The 19,612-nt window shown below is 56.0% G+C and overlaps 7 protein-coding genes across 7 annotated transcripts; 3 read left to right on the plus strand and 4 right to left on the minus strand.

The window, feature by feature from the left end:
- Positions 1-302: 302 nt before the first annotated feature.
- Positions 303-1,226, minus strand: DICSQDRAFT_62083 (MFS general substrate transporter; the record flags this gene model as incomplete). Its single annotated transcript, XM_007366384.1, has 2 exons — positions 303-675; positions 739-1,226. Coding segments are annotated over 2 exons (861 nt in total), but the record flags the coding sequence as incomplete, so codon positions are not given.
- Positions 1,227-1,291: 65 nt separating this feature from the next.
- Positions 1,292-1,922, minus strand: DICSQDRAFT_22581 (MFS general substrate transporter; the record flags this gene model as incomplete). Its single annotated transcript, XM_007366385.1, has 3 exons — positions 1,292-1,440; positions 1,505-1,625; positions 1,680-1,922. Coding segments are annotated over 3 exons (513 nt in total), but the record flags the coding sequence as incomplete, so codon positions are not given.
- A 7,035-nt stretch (positions 1,923-8,957) lies between these two features.
- On the plus strand, positions 8,958-9,719 carry DICSQDRAFT_170772 (uncharacterized protein; the record flags this gene model as incomplete). The annotated part of the gene is made up of 2 exons (XM_007366386.1): positions 8,958-9,116; positions 9,177-9,719. 2 exons carry the CDS (start codon positions 8,958-8,960, stop codon positions 9,717-9,719), a joined length of 702 nt encoding a protein of 233 aa, XP_007366448.1.
- Positions 9,720-11,272: 1,553 nt separating this feature from the next.
- On the plus strand, positions 11,273-11,998 carry DICSQDRAFT_61816 (uncharacterized protein; the record flags this gene model as incomplete). The annotated part of the gene is made up of 1 exon (XM_007366387.1): positions 11,273-11,998. The coding sequence occupies one exon, from the start codon at positions 11,273-11,275 to the stop codon at positions 11,996-11,998; it is 726 nt and encodes a 241-aa protein (XP_007366449.1).
- Positions 11,999-12,337: 339 nt separating this feature from the next.
- DICSQDRAFT_61782 (TPR-like protein) lies at positions 12,338-14,206 on the plus strand (the record flags this gene model as incomplete). The annotated part of the gene is made up of 4 exons (XM_007366388.1): positions 12,338-12,955; positions 13,011-13,260; positions 13,321-13,600; positions 13,654-14,206. 4 exons carry the CDS (start codon positions 12,338-12,340, stop codon positions 14,204-14,206), a joined length of 1,701 nt encoding a protein of 566 aa, XP_007366450.1.
- Positions 14,207-14,557: 351 nt separating this feature from the next.
- On the minus strand, positions 14,558-17,033 carry DICSQDRAFT_181139 (uncharacterized protein; the record flags this gene model as incomplete). Its single annotated transcript, XM_007366389.1, has 6 exons — positions 14,558-14,647; positions 14,706-14,835; positions 14,914-15,135; positions 15,191-15,198; positions 15,260-15,297; positions 15,358-17,033. 6 exons carry the CDS (start codon positions 17,031-17,033, stop codon positions 14,619-14,621), a joined length of 2,103 nt encoding a protein of 700 aa, XP_007366451.1. The 3' UTR covers positions 14,558-14,618.
- Positions 17,034-17,676: 643 nt separating this feature from the next.
- DICSQDRAFT_147637 (terpenoid synthase) lies at positions 17,677-18,926 on the minus strand (the record flags this gene model as incomplete). Its single annotated transcript, XM_007366390.1, has 5 exons — positions 17,677-17,741; positions 17,763-18,111; positions 18,174-18,456; positions 18,516-18,690; positions 18,794-18,926. 5 exons carry the CDS (start codon positions 18,924-18,926, stop codon positions 17,677-17,679), a joined length of 1,005 nt encoding a protein of 334 aa, XP_007366452.1.
- Positions 18,927-19,612: the final 686 nt, after the last annotated feature.

The raw sequence follows: 19,612 nt of genomic DNA on the forward strand, positions 1-19,612 counted from the left end.
TGCTTCATCTATGACATACAATTGACGCGCAGTTACACCACTACGTGAATGCCTGCGGGTGGAGATGGTGAGAGGCATCACTCGACTACGTGATTACGTGCTACGCAGCCTGTTACGCTTCGTCGCAAGGGGGAATGCGTAGTTCATTGTCAAGTAACTTCTAGTATAATCGTAATGTACGTGACCGGGTCATCATGCTCGGATTCCAACGTACCATATCACCCAATATCTACTTCATGCGATCATAACGCGTTTTACAGGTAATACCTGAAGCTCGGATGCCTGTGCGGGCCGATTCGCGGTCAGTACGGGATGGATTTCCAGCGATTGGGACGAGACACGCACCTATCACCCAGGTCGCCCAAGTCCTCTCCTAGTAGGTCATGCTCCTTCGACCGTGTCACCGTCTCGTTCGCAGAGCGATCGCGGCTCTCGTTGTCCGTCTTGTAGCTCCACCACAGTGCAGTGCCTGCGACGAGCGCGATCGCGTAGCACGCGATGTTGATCGCGTGTCCTTGGACGTACCGCGGCGCCCACTCCGCGCGGTAGATCTGCCCGGAGACCGTGCCGCCGATGTTCCCGAGGGAGAAAACAATGCCGAGGGCTGCGGCGCGCTTGTTCGAACTCGCGACGTTGCTGCCGAGCCACGTCCAGCAGACCGAGACGGGGATGAACCTGGAGGTCGCTCGTGGTCAGCAGAGCACGCGAAGGGGATGCGAAGGAGACGCGTCGACGTACATGAACATGACGAGGAAGAACATGATATAGCGCACGACGAGGCTCTCGACCGTCATGAGCACGATCAGCGCGACGATGACGACGACGATCGCGGCGACGTAGTGGTAGAACAGCCTGCCGTACCGGTCCGCCGTCCACCCCGCGAGCAGCACGATGATGAAGCCCAGGCCGTACGGCGGGCACGCCATGAGCGTCGCCTGCGTGCCCTTGTAGCCCAGGCCGGTCACGACCGACGGCAGCGACAGGATGACGCTGTACACGGGGATGTAGATCGTGATGTACACGAGCCCCCATAGCCAGGTGCGCCAGTCGGTGAACGCGGAGCGGATCTGCCTGCCGCTGAAGTGCTCCCCGGCCTTCTGGGCGCGGTCCGCCTCGTTCGCGAGCAGGACGACGCGCTTCTCCTCTTCGGTCAGGAAGTGCGCGGTCTCAGGGTATGCGGACATGACGAAGAACGCGATGAGACCGAAGCCGCCTGTGATGCATCCTTCGACGATGAAGATCCACCTGGGGCGCGGTCGTCAGTGGCGACGCGGTTCGTCAAGTCGCAGGGTACGTACTTCCACCCGGCGATACCATAAGTGCCATCAAGAGCGTGAATCGCGGTCGCGAGAAGACCTCCGAACGCTCCGGTGAGGGATACGCTCGAGTACAGGATGGCGAAACGTCTTCCGAGGACGGTTCGCGGGTACCAGCAGCTGACTGTTTAGTGAGATTTCGGTTAGAGGGCACACAGACGCAGACGATCTCATCAGTGACTACTTACGCCAGTAAACGATACCAGGCAGGAAACCTGCCTCGGCCATGCCCAGGAAGAATCTGATGGCCAGGAGACCTGCCGCATTCCTCACCGTGGCGAACAGAGCACAGACCAAACCCCAAAGCACCTTCCAAGTCTCGTTCGCATCGGATAATTGCCACGCAAAGACAGACACACTTACAGTCAGAGTAGGGATGTACCATGTGGGGCTAATTTTCCGCAGAACGATGTTCGAAGGTGTCTCGAAGACGACATAGCCGATGAAGAAAATGGAAAGCGCCCAGTTGTACTGACTACTCGTGAGCTTGAGCGAGGTCGCCAAGCCAAGCACTTTGGCATTTCCAATGTTGGCTCTGCAAGAGCAACGGACATTTGAACATGCGAAGATAGGCATACGCGGATATATCGGAACGCACCTGTCGATGTAGGCAGCCAGGTATAGGAGCACCGCGAGAGGCATGATCGCCAAATCTACCTTCCTCCAAGTCCTCCTGACCAGTTCGGGATCGTAATGATGGAGGTCTACCCGTGCTTCTTCGAGTGCGGTCGACTTCACCGAAGACGGATAGCTTGCGGCTGTTAGTTCCGCCTTGACGGACATGTTGCTCGGGGCCGACGCTTGTGTACGAAGCGAGGATCCGGTGGGAGAAGAGACTCGAGAACATGACTTATGTCAAGAGCGGTTTTTGTGGTCTCTTGGATGTCTCCGAGAAAATCGCCGCCGGCCTAACTTTTTGAGCTCCAAGCGATAAGAGACTTCAGAGAGCGTAGGGAGTGGTGCAATATTGCGCAGACGACGGGGTCCGATGTTGTGATTGAGTTCGCCAAGCGAGCCACGTGCCCACCCAGGTACGCTAACGTGCACTCGACATCCTTGCTATTGCTCCATACCTGCTCATCTGCAGTTTTTGCCGTTCTGTACCTTTCTAAACCACGCGAAACGCCACTTACTCTACCAGAGTAGCAGCTTCAGATGTGCCATTCGATCAGAAAAATAGCCTCTACCTCCTTCGAAACCATGGTCTTACCACTAGAGCGCGTCATCTGATACAGACGCAAGGACATAGACATTGTTTACTGGTCACTTCGGTGGTTCAAACACCAAAAAACAGGTGAGTCTACTCTACCAACGGTCCCGCCTACTTAGGGCGACACTCGATGCGTCGTCTTGCACAGGCTAGTATGTGAACCATGCGATCTTGCTACCTGCCCCTTTACGTTGCGAAATCCCGGAGTCGTCAGTCACCTGGAATTCTCAAAACTGACAATTTCGTTCTCTCTCACAAGCTGGGACACACATATTGAACAAGACTGCCATTAGACTCTTTTGGTAAACGGTTTAAAACGGGCTTCCCATTGGTGGGGAACGGGCGAAGCGCTGATTCAAAACCGCTTGCGAAAAAACTATTATCTTCAGTCAGCGGACATCCACAGTCTGCACGACTGTCTTGACCCCGTATGCGTTGGCATGCTCTCAGAACGTGGTGCAAAGAGATACGTTGCTCAGTGTGCACCGCAGGGCTATGCCGGCGTCGGGAGACGCTCCGGGGGACAGCCAACTTGCTGGGCTACCAAAGGCGACGCAATGCTGTCTTCGTGGGCTGCGATCTCCGGGCTGCCAGGCATGGAATGTGGAACCTGACAGGATGGACAGGCGTCGGAAGGGGACTGCGGCAGGAAGAGAACTGCATGCACATAGTACTGTTTCAGTAGAAGCTACGCCGAGGGGGCTGTAGCAGAGATGGGAGACCGCACGCAAGCCTAGAAGGGGACTGACAAAGTCCAGACTGCAATGACTGGATCCGAGAGTCGGTGCGCGCTGCGTGCTATTAGTCAAGCGTTTGAGAGCCTCGCGGCAGGAACTTCGGATTCCGCCGATGGCCGTAGCCATGGGTTGCAAAGCATCGCACAAAGTCCGTCTGCAGCTTCGTGGCGGAGATGTCGCTGGGTCTGATGCTAGATCGACGAGATCACATAGTGCACTACCGTGAATGTCCCGTTCTTCTCACCTCGAGCGACGCAAACGCGAGATATATATTGACCGGGAGCGCTTCGATTGCTATCTATGGACACGAGAGGTTAGGGAAGTACGACGGTTGTAGTACGTCCCTCAGGTACCAGGAGTAGAGGGGTCCAGCACTGGTCTCGCCTTGGAGTAGGCGGTCCCCATTCTCACGATTCGTCGGGACCGCGAACGCCGAGAAGTATGTCTCCCCGTTATCACCGAGGCGTCGCCACCGTCTCTTGAAACGAGAAGCAATGCAGTCCGAATCGCAAGGACAGGGATTGGATTGCCGGCCTAGATCGAAGAGAAAGTATCAGTGGGCATAAGGTAAGGGATGATCTAGATGCTGAAACCCTCAGCTCAAACGTTAAGGTAGCCAGCTAATTGCATAGACACGCGATCGGGAGGAAATTTGTTTTCGAGGTTCTAACCGGAGTCGCTGCGCTAATTCGCTCTTCCCATTGGGCTCGACTCAGGCCAGGAGAGGCTTGATGAGCTGAGCTCGACATCGGGGCTACCACCACACAACCTGCAATCTCACATCATAGACGGTGTGTCGGAATGGATGCTGAACGTATGAGACGTCGCTCGCATCCGACATGATAGTACATCAGCAAAAGGCGCATCCTATGGCCGAGCATGGCCATACCGGCGAATCCCGGCAAGCAGTGGCCGGCGCTCGTTTATCGGATGTCAAAGTCCTAACAGGTTGTTGCTTGCCAGAAGGAACCTGGCAAGCCATGGCATCAGCCACGCCGTCTCCTGGCCTACAATGTTGTCTCGAATAAGGCGCCTGCAGCTTACATGCCGACGCCACTTGGTCGCGATGACATGTCCGAGTCCTTGCTCGGCATAAATAGCTTGGTCCCAGGACGTGGATTGCCCCAACTCATCTTCCTCCCACTCTCATCTTGCCTATGTCTATCTCCCTCTTCCCTCCTCCGAGTCCTCTCTCTATGTAGCTAGCCTAAGAAAGTCACAGTAGGTCATTGACGTGCATGTATGCATCGGTATTCACTTGGTATAGGTAAGTCAACCACTAGAACTCTTCTCCTATAAGGTAGGTGGGCATCCGAGTTTTCGGTCGCCTCACTGGCTGGGCTCACAGACAGATAGGAAGTCTTTAAGCCATCTGTTACTCACCCGGGTCTGTTATCTCCCGCTGTGGGGCACGGACAACCTCTCATGATGTTTGTGTCATAATAGGGTTCTCATCCAGATCCGAGCTCGGCTTGCGGCCTCGTGTAATGCGTGTGACAGTGGCGTTGTGATTCATTATGATGACCATGTCCGCATACTATCCCACGCACGAACTTGCAAAGGATTTGGATGTTACACCCCCCTATATGAAGCTCTCTTGCCCCGTGGGCATTCAAAATTTCTGAGCAGGTGAGAATATGTCTCATTTACCTTGCTGCCAAATCTCAAAAGGTTTGAGTGAGGGGATGGAGGTATGGCATGCTTCCGGTGAGCAAAACTCGTCGAACCCGCGAGTTCGCAATGTAATGCAAAAGCATCAGTAACGTGCAGTCACAGTGGCAAAGTCGAGCTCCGCTCGGCATCAGGAGCTGTGTCAGTCAACCTCCGCGTGCATCCTCTGCTCGCTTATTACCAGAGTCTGAACCCGTCACCTCCTCATCGCTCCCTTTGTCACGCTCTTCTACTGTATCGTACAGTTGTACTCCTCGTCGCCACTGAATCAAGAATCGGGCAACCTTTTTCAGTATTGTGGTTGTCTTACAGCTTATCTTTGTATTTTTTGGACGGTTTGAAGGCATACATCAAGAGAGATCTACATAGTAAGGACCAGAAGCGCTCTTACACATGAGCCTGGTAGACACCATTTCTCGAGTGTGCTCCCTTTCGCCCATCCCTTGGCCACCAAAATTTGCACAATGTGATAATTAGATGTCATATACACATGTACCGAAAATGAAGCCAAACGGACAGGAGGTTGTACTGGAAACTGTGTTTTGCACTACTGTGCAACATTTGCAAGTTCGTGCATGGGATAGTACCTTGTAACCTGTACATACTACGTACTTGGCAGAAGAAATAATAAAATAAGGCCATCTCTGTTATCGTTCTAACTGCGAGAATGGTATAGCATATCTAATTCACAGCAGATGAACAGATGCGAACAGATGCCGGTGCGCTATGGCCAGACTCCACGTGAAGTAAGGTAAGCCCCGGTCATACTTTGAGGGAGATACGGCAAGGCCCACCAGAATTCACCATCCCTTTGCCATATCTAACGAATGCTACCATTGCAGACGAATCCTGTCCTCGCATTGCCTTCCTATGTGCTGATTTGCTGATGTAATACTCGTGTCCGAGTCGGATCCGGAATCAACGTTCAGGTGGCTGTGCTGGTGTCAACGAACCAGGATCGGACGCGGCACTGACGTTGGCACATCATAGGGATTCGATTACGATGTTACGGTACCTGTGGTGCTTCAAACCTGTGCCAATGTTCATACGGTCGGACAGAAACCACAAGTCGTCTTGTCAAGCATACAGAAGAGTTGGGCTGGGAGCGTTTCTGATCATGTCCTTCAAGTTTACCTAGTGGCGACTCCGAGTCGGCATCGACGAAGCGCCCCTTGAGGAAAATTTGCACCTTATCGCGTTTATCGTGATGAGAGCAGAAGTGAACCGATATAGCACCGTCACTAGAAACGCTGCTGCCGCTAAGAGAATCGAAGCGATCCGGTGAACAAGCTCAAGCGACGACCTTCGACTTCGTATACGTGCTTGAAGTCGGAGCATGGGAGCATTCATGCCGCTTGGAACCACCTTGAAACGCACGAAGTCAAGAAGGTGGCCTATCCTAGCTTGCCAGACTGCCCGCCCTCTGTCGTGGAGGATGGAATCGGGCATGGAAGTCCGGTAGAACGAGGCTGCGTGTAGGATGAAGGCGTGTCACATAGCCTATTTTGTAGTATGGTCCGACCGCATGCTGAGCTCTGAGTGATCATTTGTATGGTCAGCTGTAAGATCGGCCTCTTACCTAGCGTTACGACGTCATTCAAGAAACCATATGCCGTACAAGGGAAGCGGTCCTGGATGAGATATGACCGCATTGACCAAAGAATGGCAGCTTTACGTCCTCGTCTCCGGTGGAGGCGCGTTGGCACGCCACGTGAGTCTGCTCAAGGATCGCGGATGTGTTACGTTGCAATATGACCATACACCAGCAATCGTCTCCCTGCGTGGGACCTCCAGTCTTGGACTTCCTGCTATCAGTCATTTTAGCTCTACGAAGTGCGGCACGATGATGCACCGCAGCGCGCCTGTTGAACAATCAAGGCACAGCATGGTATCTGAGCCGCAATGAGACTTCCTCTCGGTATTCTTCACAGCCGTTCGAGCCCATACTGGCCGCCATCGCATGAGTGCTCTGATCTCGAGGTGGGAGTATCGAAGATGTCACATATCGTGTCATCGCTTTACGAGGTTAAGGAACGCACCATGGACGCACCTGAGCCGCGATGAGACCGTCTAAGAGTTCACAAGCTTGTAGTTTTCTAACTGGTAGACTGACATTCACAGCCTTACTGATGCCATAGTCCGTCTCGACAGATTTCGACAGAGATCCTGAAATTGTGCTCTTCTTTTTTCGGGCACGTCGGCTGGAGCGAAGGTCGGCTAACGCACCAGGTTACGACTATCACCATATGCCCGAGAGGCGCACAAAACCGATGGCAAGTAAGATCTGTACTAAGCGTAAGTCGACAAACCATCACCCGGGTACGTCAAACATGAATTGAGCTTCGGCTCCAAGTCCCTGTCCAAGGGGTGAGAACATGGAGGTACGAGCACACGTAAGGCACGTTGAAGTGGAAACAGCCGAAGCCAAACGTGGACGCACGCTGAGCATACGAAGGCAGTGGTCGAATCAATGGTCTCGGAGGCTATTCTGACCTTCGCGCAGTTCTGGCCGGCTCGACCAGAAGGAGTCCCGCTAACAGAAATAGCACTGGAGATCGGCATTTCTACAGCCAGCATTCAAGAAGCTCTGGTCAGCAGGACTTTCCACATTGGCTGCGGCGCATCCCGCAGCACAATCGCGCACGAACCTGTCATCCGTATGCCCGTCGTTACGGCATCTTGCGACGTTGTGACCCTCGAATCTCCAAAGCCGTGAACACGTTTATTTCGCATTGCGTCCCGGTCAAAACCGGATGTCACGAAGAGCCGACCGTCGACTTCCATGCGAACAGCTTGAGATGCCCATTAGCCTCTCGCAGGTAGATCACGTTGCAAAATGCCACACAGGGTGACTACAATGCTCCGCACAGTAGCAACGATTTTCTGCTCCAGCAATTTGAAGTGTGGAGTGCCTTGGGTGTCATTGGATGGGGGTGGTAACGAACGTACTGGACAGAGCATCGATGCCGCCGTATGGCTATGAGAATCCGCCAGCGCACGAGCAAGCTGAGTGGGACCGAGACTCACGTCGAGCCAAGATATAACTCGGCATGAGATTGGGAAGAGTTGAACATCCCGAACCTTTTCCCTCAGGTCGCTGTTCCCAGATCTAGGCACAAGGACCCAACGCAGCCCGAAGTTGCATCTGAGAGAATGCTGAATATCCTGTAGCGGTGGTCGGAGATAGGGCGAGGGTCAGATGAGTAAACAAGTCTCGTTTGGGACGGTGAGAAAATACGTTCCTGATATGGCTCGACACCACGACAAAGGCACCGTGTGAACGCTGCTACCCGGGACTGCGATTTCTACCTGCCAAGGATATCGCTGACGCATTCTCATACTTTACGGGAGCATATGTTCTGCACAGGTCACTGTCAACGTAGCTCATTCATGCCCCGGCGATCATACGTGTCAAAGAGAGCCGAGTACTAATGGCTGCAGTTCATCAAAGGAGAGTGTGTCTTTTCGACGCGCTAGCCACTCTATGTCGCTGACTCTACTCACGACATTTCTACCATATATCACTATTATAGGGCATCTGAGTCGCATTCCGCAAGCAACGGAGGCCGAACTCGACCCATACTTCCGCCGATGGGAGCAATTCGGCAACTGCATGGTCGGCAAAAGGGGACGACTTCTGTCTATGCAGCCCGAGCGTCGGGCTACGAACTTTCTTCGCCGCTACTCGCCGCGATGATACGCTTGCTCAGTCAGAATTTCTCGCGCGAGTGTGGATCAGACACTCGGGCCCTTTACGCCTCCCACTCCCCGAGTTTGGCTTCTGGCTCTCCCGGGGCCTAGCAACTTACACGGGCCGGGTATGCCTCGTATGGGTCTCGAGAGGAACCCGGCTGCCATTGTCAATCCCCTATGCTCGCATTCGTGTCACAGCGCTCAGACCTAGGCCGACCCGTGCTGTCGTCCTATAAAACGATGACTGCCCACGCCCAATAACGCTGCACCAGCACTCTGGACCCCTTCGACCACTCGCCCAGTCGCACAGCGCCCCTGTCCAGCGCCGTGATGCTTCATCTATACCTCAAGACCTTCCTCCTCGTCAGCTCGGCCACCTTATCCTTCGCTGCCCTGATTCCCCCAAAGCGTGCACCGGACCGGACACAGAAGTTATACACCGGACAGCTGTTCGAATATCTGGTCCGCTCTTTGGCGTATATAGCATGCGTACGTTTGTTCCTGCATAATGACGGAAGACTAGCTGATACGTACGTAACCCGCCTCTAGTTCGTGATCGTCTCGCCCTCCTTTAGCCAGTCCATCATACTACTTGTCCATGACAAGTATCCTCTAGTTGGACCGTTACTCTGCCCTGCCAACCCCGCGAGGCTCCACCCGCTCTTCGATATCCCGCCACGGTTTCTCGTGGGAACCGCTTTTGTTTACGCCGGGTCTCTCTTCCGGTTATGGTCATACCGTGCGCTCGGATCCCTCTTCACCTACGAGGTCACTATCAAGAACGACCACGCACTCGTCACCTGGGGTCCGTACGCCTACGTACGACACCCTGCGTACACCGGTGTTCTCTTCATCCTCCTTGGCGAGCAATTGATGCAGTTCGGCATGGAAGGCTACGTCCCCCACTGCGGGATTGCTCACACGCCCTTCGTCGTATTCATCTACATATGGCGATATGGCTCCCTGTTCACTGCATACTCGCTGTACAAGCGTTGTCGCGTGGAAGACGGACAATTGGTGGAGCGGTTCGGGGCCGTATGGGAGGACTACGCTGCGAAAGTGAGGTGCAAGCTGCTCCCGTACTTGCTCTAGAAGCCTGCTCGCAATCTATACAGGATCGTTTGGGCACGTTGGCTCCCCACTACGCACTATCTGCGCCTACTGACAGCCCTCCTATAGGCATATGAGTTTCTTGCATTCGTAGTATTGCATATCCTTCATCTGAATAGTTGAACTCCGCATCAGGTCGTTCATCAGCTACTAATGTCGGCCCCGCTTATAGACTTCGAGAGTAGTAATCGACCTCGTACGCACGTCCCCTGTAATCCTAAGCGAGACTTTGAGTTACTATTGTTTCCTACTACTGTGGTGCGCATTGGGCGCGTCTCCCTCAGCTGACATTGATTGGCTTTTCTCTGACCTCCTGACGGGTGGCGATCACGCTGATCTAAGTAGTCGCCGGTCTTCATCTGTCGCGGTGTCAACTATTCGGTGATTACTCGCGACTTGAGAGTGAGAGACTGCTTCAGAACGGAAGCCTGCCCTTTCGACACTTATGCTAAATGACAGGTTGGCAGAAGGCTACTGCAAGAGTTCTCACGACACGACAGACAAAGATCAGGTTGATAGACTCTGGGTTATGAGACAGGTATGGCATGTCTTATAACGTAGAGGCGCTAGAGAAAGCAGCGTACCTAGATATAGTACGCTTTGAAAGCTTCGCTATCAAGCTATTCCTCAGGCGGGTTCAATGTCCTTTTACAGTGCTTCGCAAAAATGATTGCAGTGCGAAGCGCGCAAATCTTGTTTGCTCCTGTTTGGTCACTCGTCGGCTACGGCAAGGATTTCTGTTTCGGGTTGAACTGGAGACTCATAAGGACTCCGTCCGTAAAAGCCGTGCTTGAGTCCGTGTCCGCTTTCCTACTGCAAAAATGCACGAGGATATTCTTTGCCTCCGAATGACGACCTTTTGAATATATCCGGTAGATTTGTGGCTGGAAATTCGACCATGCTGCAAAGAGGCTTCCGGCATTGCAGGCGTTTCCCCGGGTGGGCAAGCAGGGGCAAACAGGATTTTGCGCGCTTCGCACTGCAATCTTTTTTGCAAAGCACTGTAGATGCTCCGAGTCCCATGGTCTATTCAGCACTACTATGTCCGTTCGCAGAACTCTAACCTATCAGACTTATTTCGATGCTGTTCCCCTGCTCTAGAAACAGGCGGATTTCCCCTCGTGTGTACCGGCCACACGCGGATCGCCTTCATTCTCCTTCGCCCATAAATCCCTACAGAAGAGTTCGATAACTCCAGCGCTCACCGTCACGTGCGAGTGGCATGTTTACAATTGTGATGAGGTGAAGAGGGCTGGGAGGTGAGTGGCCGAACGAGTCAAATGCTGCACAAAATATTGCCCTGGGACGAGCCATCCAGTGCAATTAAGAGACAAGGTACGCACTACAATATGGAACAAAACGAGTGCCGGCGGTTGCCGTTGGGACCCAAGCGCGACCACGTGAGGACATTAATATTGTGGCAACGCGTAGATCGCGCGACTTTGTCTCTTGTCACTCACCACAATCCGCCCACAAGACAAGGTCAACATCTTCTGCCACCCTCTCTGCAGCCCCTACCGGGCATCAAATCATCAATGGTGTCTAAACCTCTCATCGTCGTAATTTGCCTTGATGAAGAAGGCGTCTCGGAAATCATCAACGACCGCCTGTACACGGTGCTCGCGAGAAAGGATGAGGTCCTCAAGGCGACATCCCTTTCCGAGGCACGCCGTCACCTCACGAGTACCATACGACCCCATGCAGTCATTGTCGCTGATGACGCCGTGACGTATCCTAGAAATCGCGAGGTGCTCTTGCGACTTGTCGAGTATGCCAAGGCGGGTGGCACTGTCGTCTATGCCGGGACTTTCAGCTCCTCGGTTCGTCACCAGGATCTCGACTCCATGTTCAAGGATGTATGGGGCTTGCCATGGCGGGCATTCTCTTTTGCCACCACGACTCACACCGTCAATCCTCGCGTCCAAGGTCTCAATCCGAACGGCCTCGTCAAGCGGTATGTGGTCGATGCGAACCACATCGATCACGTTGCGCTTGAGGACGCCGTTTACCTCCCTTCCTCTGTTGTCAAGAAGCTCCGGAAGGGGGGCCACCAGTCAGCTGGCCAGACATATCGGACCCCTGCGGCGTTTGCCACTGTCGGCCGCGGTCGCGTCGGATACATAGGAGACATCGATGGGGACGATGATACAACGAGGCTCGTGATCGCCATGTGCTTCTGGCCTGGCTCTCGCGCGCCAGTTCCTCCAGGTGACGGCGTCGCTGAAGTGGTGAGTATCCTAATGTCCGTGCAGGGCCTATAATTCATTCAGGCCTAGTTCTTGACAGGGCTAGCATTCACGGACGAGGACATGCCGCCCAGATCTTCAGCACCTCACAGGCGCCACATTCTCATCATTTCCTTGGAAAAGGAGCCATATACGGACAAAATCTACGCCCAGCTCTACAGCGTGCTCCGCAAGAGAGCGAACGTCACCGAAGTCGAAGAACCCAACGCCGCTCTCGCCGCACTCTCCGCCACCCCCCGTCCACACGCCGTCATCGTCTCAGACCCCGCCATCGCCAACGCCATGTCCAAGCACAAGAAGCTCCTCACGGGACTCTTAGAATACGCCCGCTCGGGCGGAACGGTCGTCCTCGGCATGCAGTACAGCAACCGCATCAAGCCCGTGCACTTCCGCCCGTTCCTCGCGCGCTGGGGCGTCCCGTGGGACCACGGCTCCTATTTCCGCACGACGACCGCGCTCAACCCCGCCGGCATCCCTGCGCCGCTCGAAGAGCATGCGCTGCTGCCTTCGGTCAGCATGAAGTCCCTGCACGTGAAGGGCGCCCCGCGCGCGCACGCGGTGTACCTCCCGACGGCGGGGTCGCACATAGAGTCCCACGTATTTGCCCCTGACCGCCTCTCCGGCGAGGAGGCGGAGGAGAGCCCCGCGGTGCTAGCATCGGTCGGGCAGGGATACCTGGGGTACGTCGGAGATGTGAACGGGGAGCAGGGCTCGACGCGCCTCATCCTGGAGATGTGCGGGGTGAAGATCCAGCCTGGTGACTTGGGTGAGAGGACGCACTCGACGGGGCTCAACGTGAACCCGGATGGGACGATGGTGCCGATCGTTGAGACAGAGACAGAGATTCCTGTGCCGCCGCCTCCGCCGCCGCGCGCTCCCCGTCCCCGCGATACTGAGGTTGCGACGCGTGCTGAGGCCCGCGAGAAAGTCCGCAAAGACAAGTGTACGCGTGCAGACGCACTCAAGAACGAAGTCTGTATCCATCTCATACCTCTCATGGCGTAGGCGGACTAACAGCAGCGCATAGGGAAACGACTTGTTCAAGAAAGAGAAGTGGGCCGAGGCTGCGGAGAAGTATCGCGCGGCCGCCCTGCTCGCAGGACCACAACCCGTCTATCTGTCCAATCTGGCTGCCTGCTTCCTGAAGATGGAACTATGGGAGCTAGCGGATAGCGCGGCGACGCGCGCCCTCGTACACGACCCGAAGCATATCAAGGCTCTCTATCGCAGGGCCCTCGCACGGAAGGGCTCCGGACATGCGGAGGAAGCCTTCGCGGGTGAGTATTCTCCCCCCTCATTAAGGTCTCATCACGCTCAAGGCGGCGTCACGCATGTAGACTTGCAGCGTCTGCTTTCAATCGACAGGTCCAACGTTCCTGCACGCAAAGAGGCCGAGAATTTACGCGAGATTCATGGCATCTCGCCAACCAAGACGCCTGCTACGAACGACCAAGACAGTGCCTTGGAGATCGAGGACGAGTCGGATTCGGAGGACTTTGCGCACCCAGGAACGGGCATCGCATGCAGATACTACAACACCCGTGACACCGGTTGTCGCAACGGCAAAAAGTGTCGCTTCAGACATTCCCCGGATTCGAAGAGCATCCGTGACGAACTGTGCGTAGTCTTTTAGCACCTCATCGCACAAAGACTGATGTGGCCGTCCGCAGCGGAAGGAACGTCTGCGTGTACTGGCTCCTTGGCCACTGTCGCTTTGCAGCGGAGGGCAAGTGCGTGTACGCACACGACGCCACGTACCTCCCCGCCCGAGGATGGTGGACGGACACCGCCCGCCTTGAGCGCATGCGCGCGGAATTCGACGACGCCATCAAGGCGCAGCCTCTGAACCTCGGGGCTAGAAACGTCTTAGAGAGCATTCTTGCGGAGGCGTTCGTCCCGCTCCCGTGGCGGAAGGACTTCTGGGCCGTCGCCTCGTACGAGGATGCCATGCGTGAGCGTGAAGAGGACAGCGAGAATTACGAGGACAGTGATGGGTATGACTCGGAGGAGGGACGTTGGGACACCGGGTTCGGCCTCACGGATGCTGAAGTCGAGGAGCTATGGACGCAGGGTATCAAGCCCTGGGAGATCGAATCTTACGTGAGTATAGTTCTCTACGGCTGTCTTCTGTCTGATGGGGTACTGAAGGATCCTGTAATGCATGTGCAGGACGAGTTGATGAGGATCCGAAGTGTTCTGTATAATAACAGTAGCTACTACTGACCCAGTTCATCTCGGTTGGAACCGTTGAATCCTGTGCTATTTCACGCTCTGGAGATAAAGGGATCGTTTATGTTACCACATTGCTGAACGAGGGGTGATTTAATACGGACCGAAGGCAAGCTGCGCAATTCCACGTGCGTTGCGGTGAACCCCCTATACGAACCCGCTAGAGCCAAACGCACCCGACCGGAAACGAACTGATACAGACACTTGACCAATGTAGTCGCCAGTTAGTAGCAACGTTTGCGAACCCGAGTCTCAGCACGCATAGGCGCAATCCGATTGGTATAGCAATTCACTAACGGAACAGCAAAGCTAATGTGTGCAAACAGCGAAAGCAGAAATACATTCATCCCAAGCGCAAACGCACCAAAAGAGCCAAAACCGAACCCGAGGCCAGCCCTTGTGCCGTTCAACCGACTTTCCAAGCCCAGCACGGACCTGCCAATACAAGCGTCAGCGAACAACCCTCCCGCGAAGCGCGCATGCAAGGACGTACCGAGGGGGTCCATGCGCTCATGCTGCGCCCCAGTCCACATCCCGAGGACGCCCATCGCAGAGGCGACGCCGCCGACCTGGATGCCCTCCGACACCCACTCGTCCATGTCGCCGCCCTCGACCGTCGAGTACTGCAGAAAGCCAGCGTCAAACGCCCGTAGTCAGCAGCGCGATCGAGCAGAGAGAGAACAAGATGCCTTTGAGCTGACCAGCGTCCAGCGCACGCTCCCGTCCGCGATGACGGAGACCGTGCCGCGCATCCTGCGGGGCTGCCCGTGCAGCGACGCGCCCGTCGTCTCGCCGACGACGTGGATCGTCGGGAGGTGGGCGTACTCGCGGACCTCGGACTTGGAGTAGGACTTGATGCGGAGGCGCATCGAGATGATCCGCACGGCCTCTTGCAGGTGCGGGTCCTCGAACTCGCCCGAGAGCTGTGGTTCGGGTCAGTGGGCGCTCTGCTCGCTCCTGATGACCAGGCGTGCTTACGTTGTGCACTGTGGATGGCTCAGGTCAGGAGGGGGTATTCGGGGTAGAAAGGGCGGAAGCAGGACTTACGAATGAGATCGCGATAGTCCATCCAACACACACAACGCCTGAAAAGTTTGACGGGTGAGCACGACGACTCAGGCGTACGAGGCACGCGAGGCACCCACTTCCAAACCCCGGTTACCCCTGCCCAGTCCCACCCCTCGACTTCCCCATAATCCCTCCCCTTCCCCTTCCCGTCCTTGCTCTCTACAGGCGACGGCGGCCGGTACGCCGTCCAGTCATACGGCGCGCTCGCGCTCCTCAGTCCGTCCAGCGAAAACAACCCACGGAGATCCTGTGCCTGGAACGACTCCCTCAGGTTCGCCTCGACGACGACGCGCACACCCGCAAGGTACGCCCAGTCCGTGCGCAGCTGCGCCGACGATGGTGGGCCCTCCGGCAGGTCCGCCTTGCCCGCTGGCGGCTCCGACCCACCGCCCGACACGGATCCCTCGTCCCCCATGGATCCCTCGTCCCCCTCCGCGTCTTCGTCCTCCGCTGCGAGCTCGTCCTCGGCGGCGTCCGCGGGCTCTTCCATATCCGCGCCCTCGTCTTCGTCCTCGCCTTCAAATTCGGATTCGTTGTCTTCCTCCTCCTCGTCCTCGTCCTCGTGGTCATGAGCATGGCCATGATGCGCGTGCGCATAAATCGGCGTGACCCGGAACATCGCCAATATCGGCTGTAGCAGCTCGTCGTCGTCCGCCGTCGCGCGCGGCGCACGCGGCTCCCTGCCCTTCGCGCGCGCCTGCGCGGGCTCCGACGCGGGGAGGTAGGGGCCCCAATGGCGGTCGCGCGCGAGGTAGCGCATATTGTAGACGCGCATGCGCGCAAGACGGCGCGCGCGCTTGAGCTGGTTCTCCACGCTCATGTACGGCCCCGCGCTGTCCGGGCCCGCATGGCGCGTGGGCGGGGAGAACGCGCGCTCGCTCGCGACCTGGGCCGAAAGGTCGATCGTCGGCTCCTGCTGCGCGGGTGGGGAGCCCGAGGAGGGGGAGCCCGCGGCAGAGGAGGAGGAGGGGGGCTGGGGGATGGGGAGGAAGCCGGTGCAGGCGATGATGTGCCCCGCGGCCTGCAGCTCGCGGAACTCGGGCTCGTCGAGGAACTGGCCGGCGAGGCCGCCGTACCACTTGTCGCCTGAAAAGGTCGCGGTGATTTCGGGGGGCAGGCCCTTGGAGAGGACGGACTCGAGCCAGGCGGTGTTGTTCGCGCGGAGCGAGTGGCCGAAGGTGCGCCCGCGCGTGTCCGTCGAGTTGGGCGCGCCGATGGCGTGCGGGAGGGGCGGGAAGGTGGGGTAGCTCGCGCTGGGGGTCGTCGGCGCGCCCGCGTGCGCCTCTGCGCAGTCAAGGAAGGAGAAGACGAGCGTCGGGGGACAGGGCAGGGCGGAGGAGACGACGGAGAGGATCGTCTCGAGCGCGCGCGTGTTCTGCAGCGTCTGCTCGAGTTCCGTGAGAGGCTCCGCGGCAGACTTGATCGCTGGGTCCGTCTGTCGTCTGATGCAGTCGGCCGCCCACAGGCGACGCCTGAACTCTCCGCCCCAGTCATACGCTTCTTCCTTGCGGTGCGCCTGGGATGTGCACTGTGTCCAGCCGGGCCCTCCGCCAGACGCGCGCGGGTCGTCGAATGTGGTCAGGAATATCTCGCGCCAGAGGTGGTTGTCGTTCGCGTTGTACACGAGGGCGTGATGTGCTTTGCATGTCTGTGCGAATGCGGCTATTGCTTGGGGGAACCCGCCTGCTGCTGCAGAGATGAGGACGCTCTCGATGAGCTCTGCCGGCAGCGAGTGCATCGACGGAGAGGTCATGTAGAAGGACGGGCGGGTACGACGCCCAGGACAGGGTGCAAGAGGTGGTGGTGGATGAGTAAGTCAGCGACGCCGACCGGGGGAACACTTGAGTGGTGGCTGATGGCTTCCGTTGGTGTGAGCACAAGCACAGAATGGATAAGATTAGATGCGGGTGCTCGGCGCGCCGCTAGCAAGCCTTGCTGTCTTCGGCGTTCCAACAGACGAGACGGATGTCGCTCAGCGTTGTGGAAAAGTACGAGTCGGATGGACGAGGAAGACTGGAAGCACAGAGAGAGGGATCAGAGGATGAGTCGAGGAGCACGCAGTGAATACGGCCTGCATCAATGTGGTCTCCGAAACGCCGGCAGCCGGACCTCTGTATATAAGCAACACAAATCGTACTCCGAGGACCGAACATGCGCCGGCATCCACTTGCAGTAGTGATCCACCACTCGTTCCGACGAACTTCGTAGGTGGGTCCTGGTCCCACTTGTTTTTCCGCGCTTCCCGCCATTCCGAAAGCCAAGGGGGCTGAATCGTCACGGCCTGCTATGTACGAGCACTTGATGTGAAAGGCGACAAGCAAGAAATCATAGGACAGATCTTCAGACTGCAAATACATTCTAGGTTACCGCTACACGACAGATCCCCTGTGCCTGTATCAATCATCCCCTTCCATTGCAGCGATCGCCGCCAACCGCTCCAGGTCCTCTACCAGAGGCACATCTACATCGCCAGCGGACGTACTGGCATCCCGCTGCTGCACTCGCTTCGGAAGAAGAGGCACTCTGCGCGTCCTCTGATACTCAGCCCCATGGCTGCCGAAGTACCGTCCGGACTCGAAGTTCCAACAATAATTGCCTTGGGGCCAGATAGCGATCTGGGTCATATAGCTCTGCAAATCCGCGTCGACCGCGGGTCCAAAGGATGGCACGCGCTTCAAGGTGTCAAGGAAGCGCCTCTGGACTTGCTTGTGGTAGTCTGCTGCCCAATCCACTGTCGCGTCTAGGTCCAGCTTGAGATGATGCATCACAATCGTCACGATGTTGTGCTGATCGTTCCCTGTCGCCTGCTCCTTGTTGTAAGAAGCAAGGTCCTATTGATACGTGACCCGGTGTCAACTCAGCGTGAAAACCAACATTGCATCCTAGCACCCACATTGTCGATCGCGATCAACTCTGCAGCGAGGTATTCCAGCTCTCTGATCGCGGGATGGTAGAGTGCCTCATCTGGGATGGAGAGACGCAGCTCGCCAATGACATATGCAGGACGGGCACCGATGGTCTCCCTGCGCAACAGGAAGTAGTCATGTACGGAACGGATGGTGGTATTGTTCCTGTCTTCCGCTTGGGAGACAAGGGTGTCCATGAATGCCTGAATGGTCTCCAAGAAATGTGCTCTCGCCTGAGCAGTCGCTGTGCGTCCCACTCGAGCCCAGAATCTGGAATATCATTCAAAAAGTGTACGTAAGGTAGGAGTTCAAGCTGAACATGTACTCACTGTCGCATCATTTCCCCAAGGATGACCTCTCCAGCAGGACGAGGTTTGTCGGGGTTGCGTATTGCATCCAATACAATTTGCCCATACTCTCTGACAACAGGGGGTCTCCCGACGTCGGAAAACTCGTCTATGACAAATAAAATGTGCATCAAATCTATGCCAGCTCGCAGATCCTCTGTATGTTGAAAGTCAGTGAGCCAGTCCGAGTCTATTGAAAAGTTAGGTGGTTGATGATCTACCTGGAAGGGCGTGCGGATATGCTAATCCCCCAAGTATGCCAAAATGGCCTTGCTCGTGCGCATGCTGTGACTTCTGAGAGAAGATCGGAAGGGACCTGAACCATTTGTCTGATTCCAGCGTTTTCTCATCGGTACAGGGGTGAAATTCTCGTTGCCACGGCCAGTCCGCCATGGTGTCCGGGATAATCATATACCTCTCGGCCTTCCAAGGGGGGTTAGCCGTCGTAGATTGGCGTACTACGACATCCTTCCCGGGAATACGTGAGGACATGATACACCAATGACTTGAGAGAGGAAAGAACAGAACGGTAAGAGGGAAGAGAGAGTGCCAATGACCATGTAGACATCTGAGACTGGAGATATTTATACAGACTGGGGAGGACGGCTCCTGCGCTGTTATGAGAGATCGATTCCTTGTTATGCAGCCATGACATAATCCTTCTTCTGTGGCGTCAACCATGACCCGGAGACGTCGATAGATTGCTTGCTCGCACATGCACCTAGAGCGTGCTGTCATGCAACAGCACTGTATACGGAGTAGCAGCCTTCCCGTCCATAGTGTATATCAACCATAGTACTACGTATAGAGTTCATGGACACACAGTTCATCAGCAGAAGCGCATCTTGTTCGGCTATGATCCTGCTCAAAACCGACACTTATTGCCACGACGTCCGATGTAGTGTCTACATACCCTTTTGCAAGGGGGCGGTTTATCGCGCCGCCGCCAGTTGCAGGTGGGCCGGCCAGCGCACATTTCCTAAGTACGGTGCGGAGTAGGGGTTGTCTCCACTCGCTACAAACGTTCTAGCCTTTCCATGCACAGATTTTGCATCTACGTACTCGGAAACTCTTGCAAA

The sequence above is a fragment of the Dichomitus squalens genome (genome assembly GCF_000275845.1).
Source record: "Dichomitus squalens LYAD-421 SS1 unplaced genomic scaffold DICSQscaffold_17, whole genome shotgun sequence".
Lineage (NCBI taxonomy): Eukaryota > Fungi > Basidiomycota > Agaricomycetes > Polyporales > Polyporaceae > Dichomitus > Dichomitus squalens.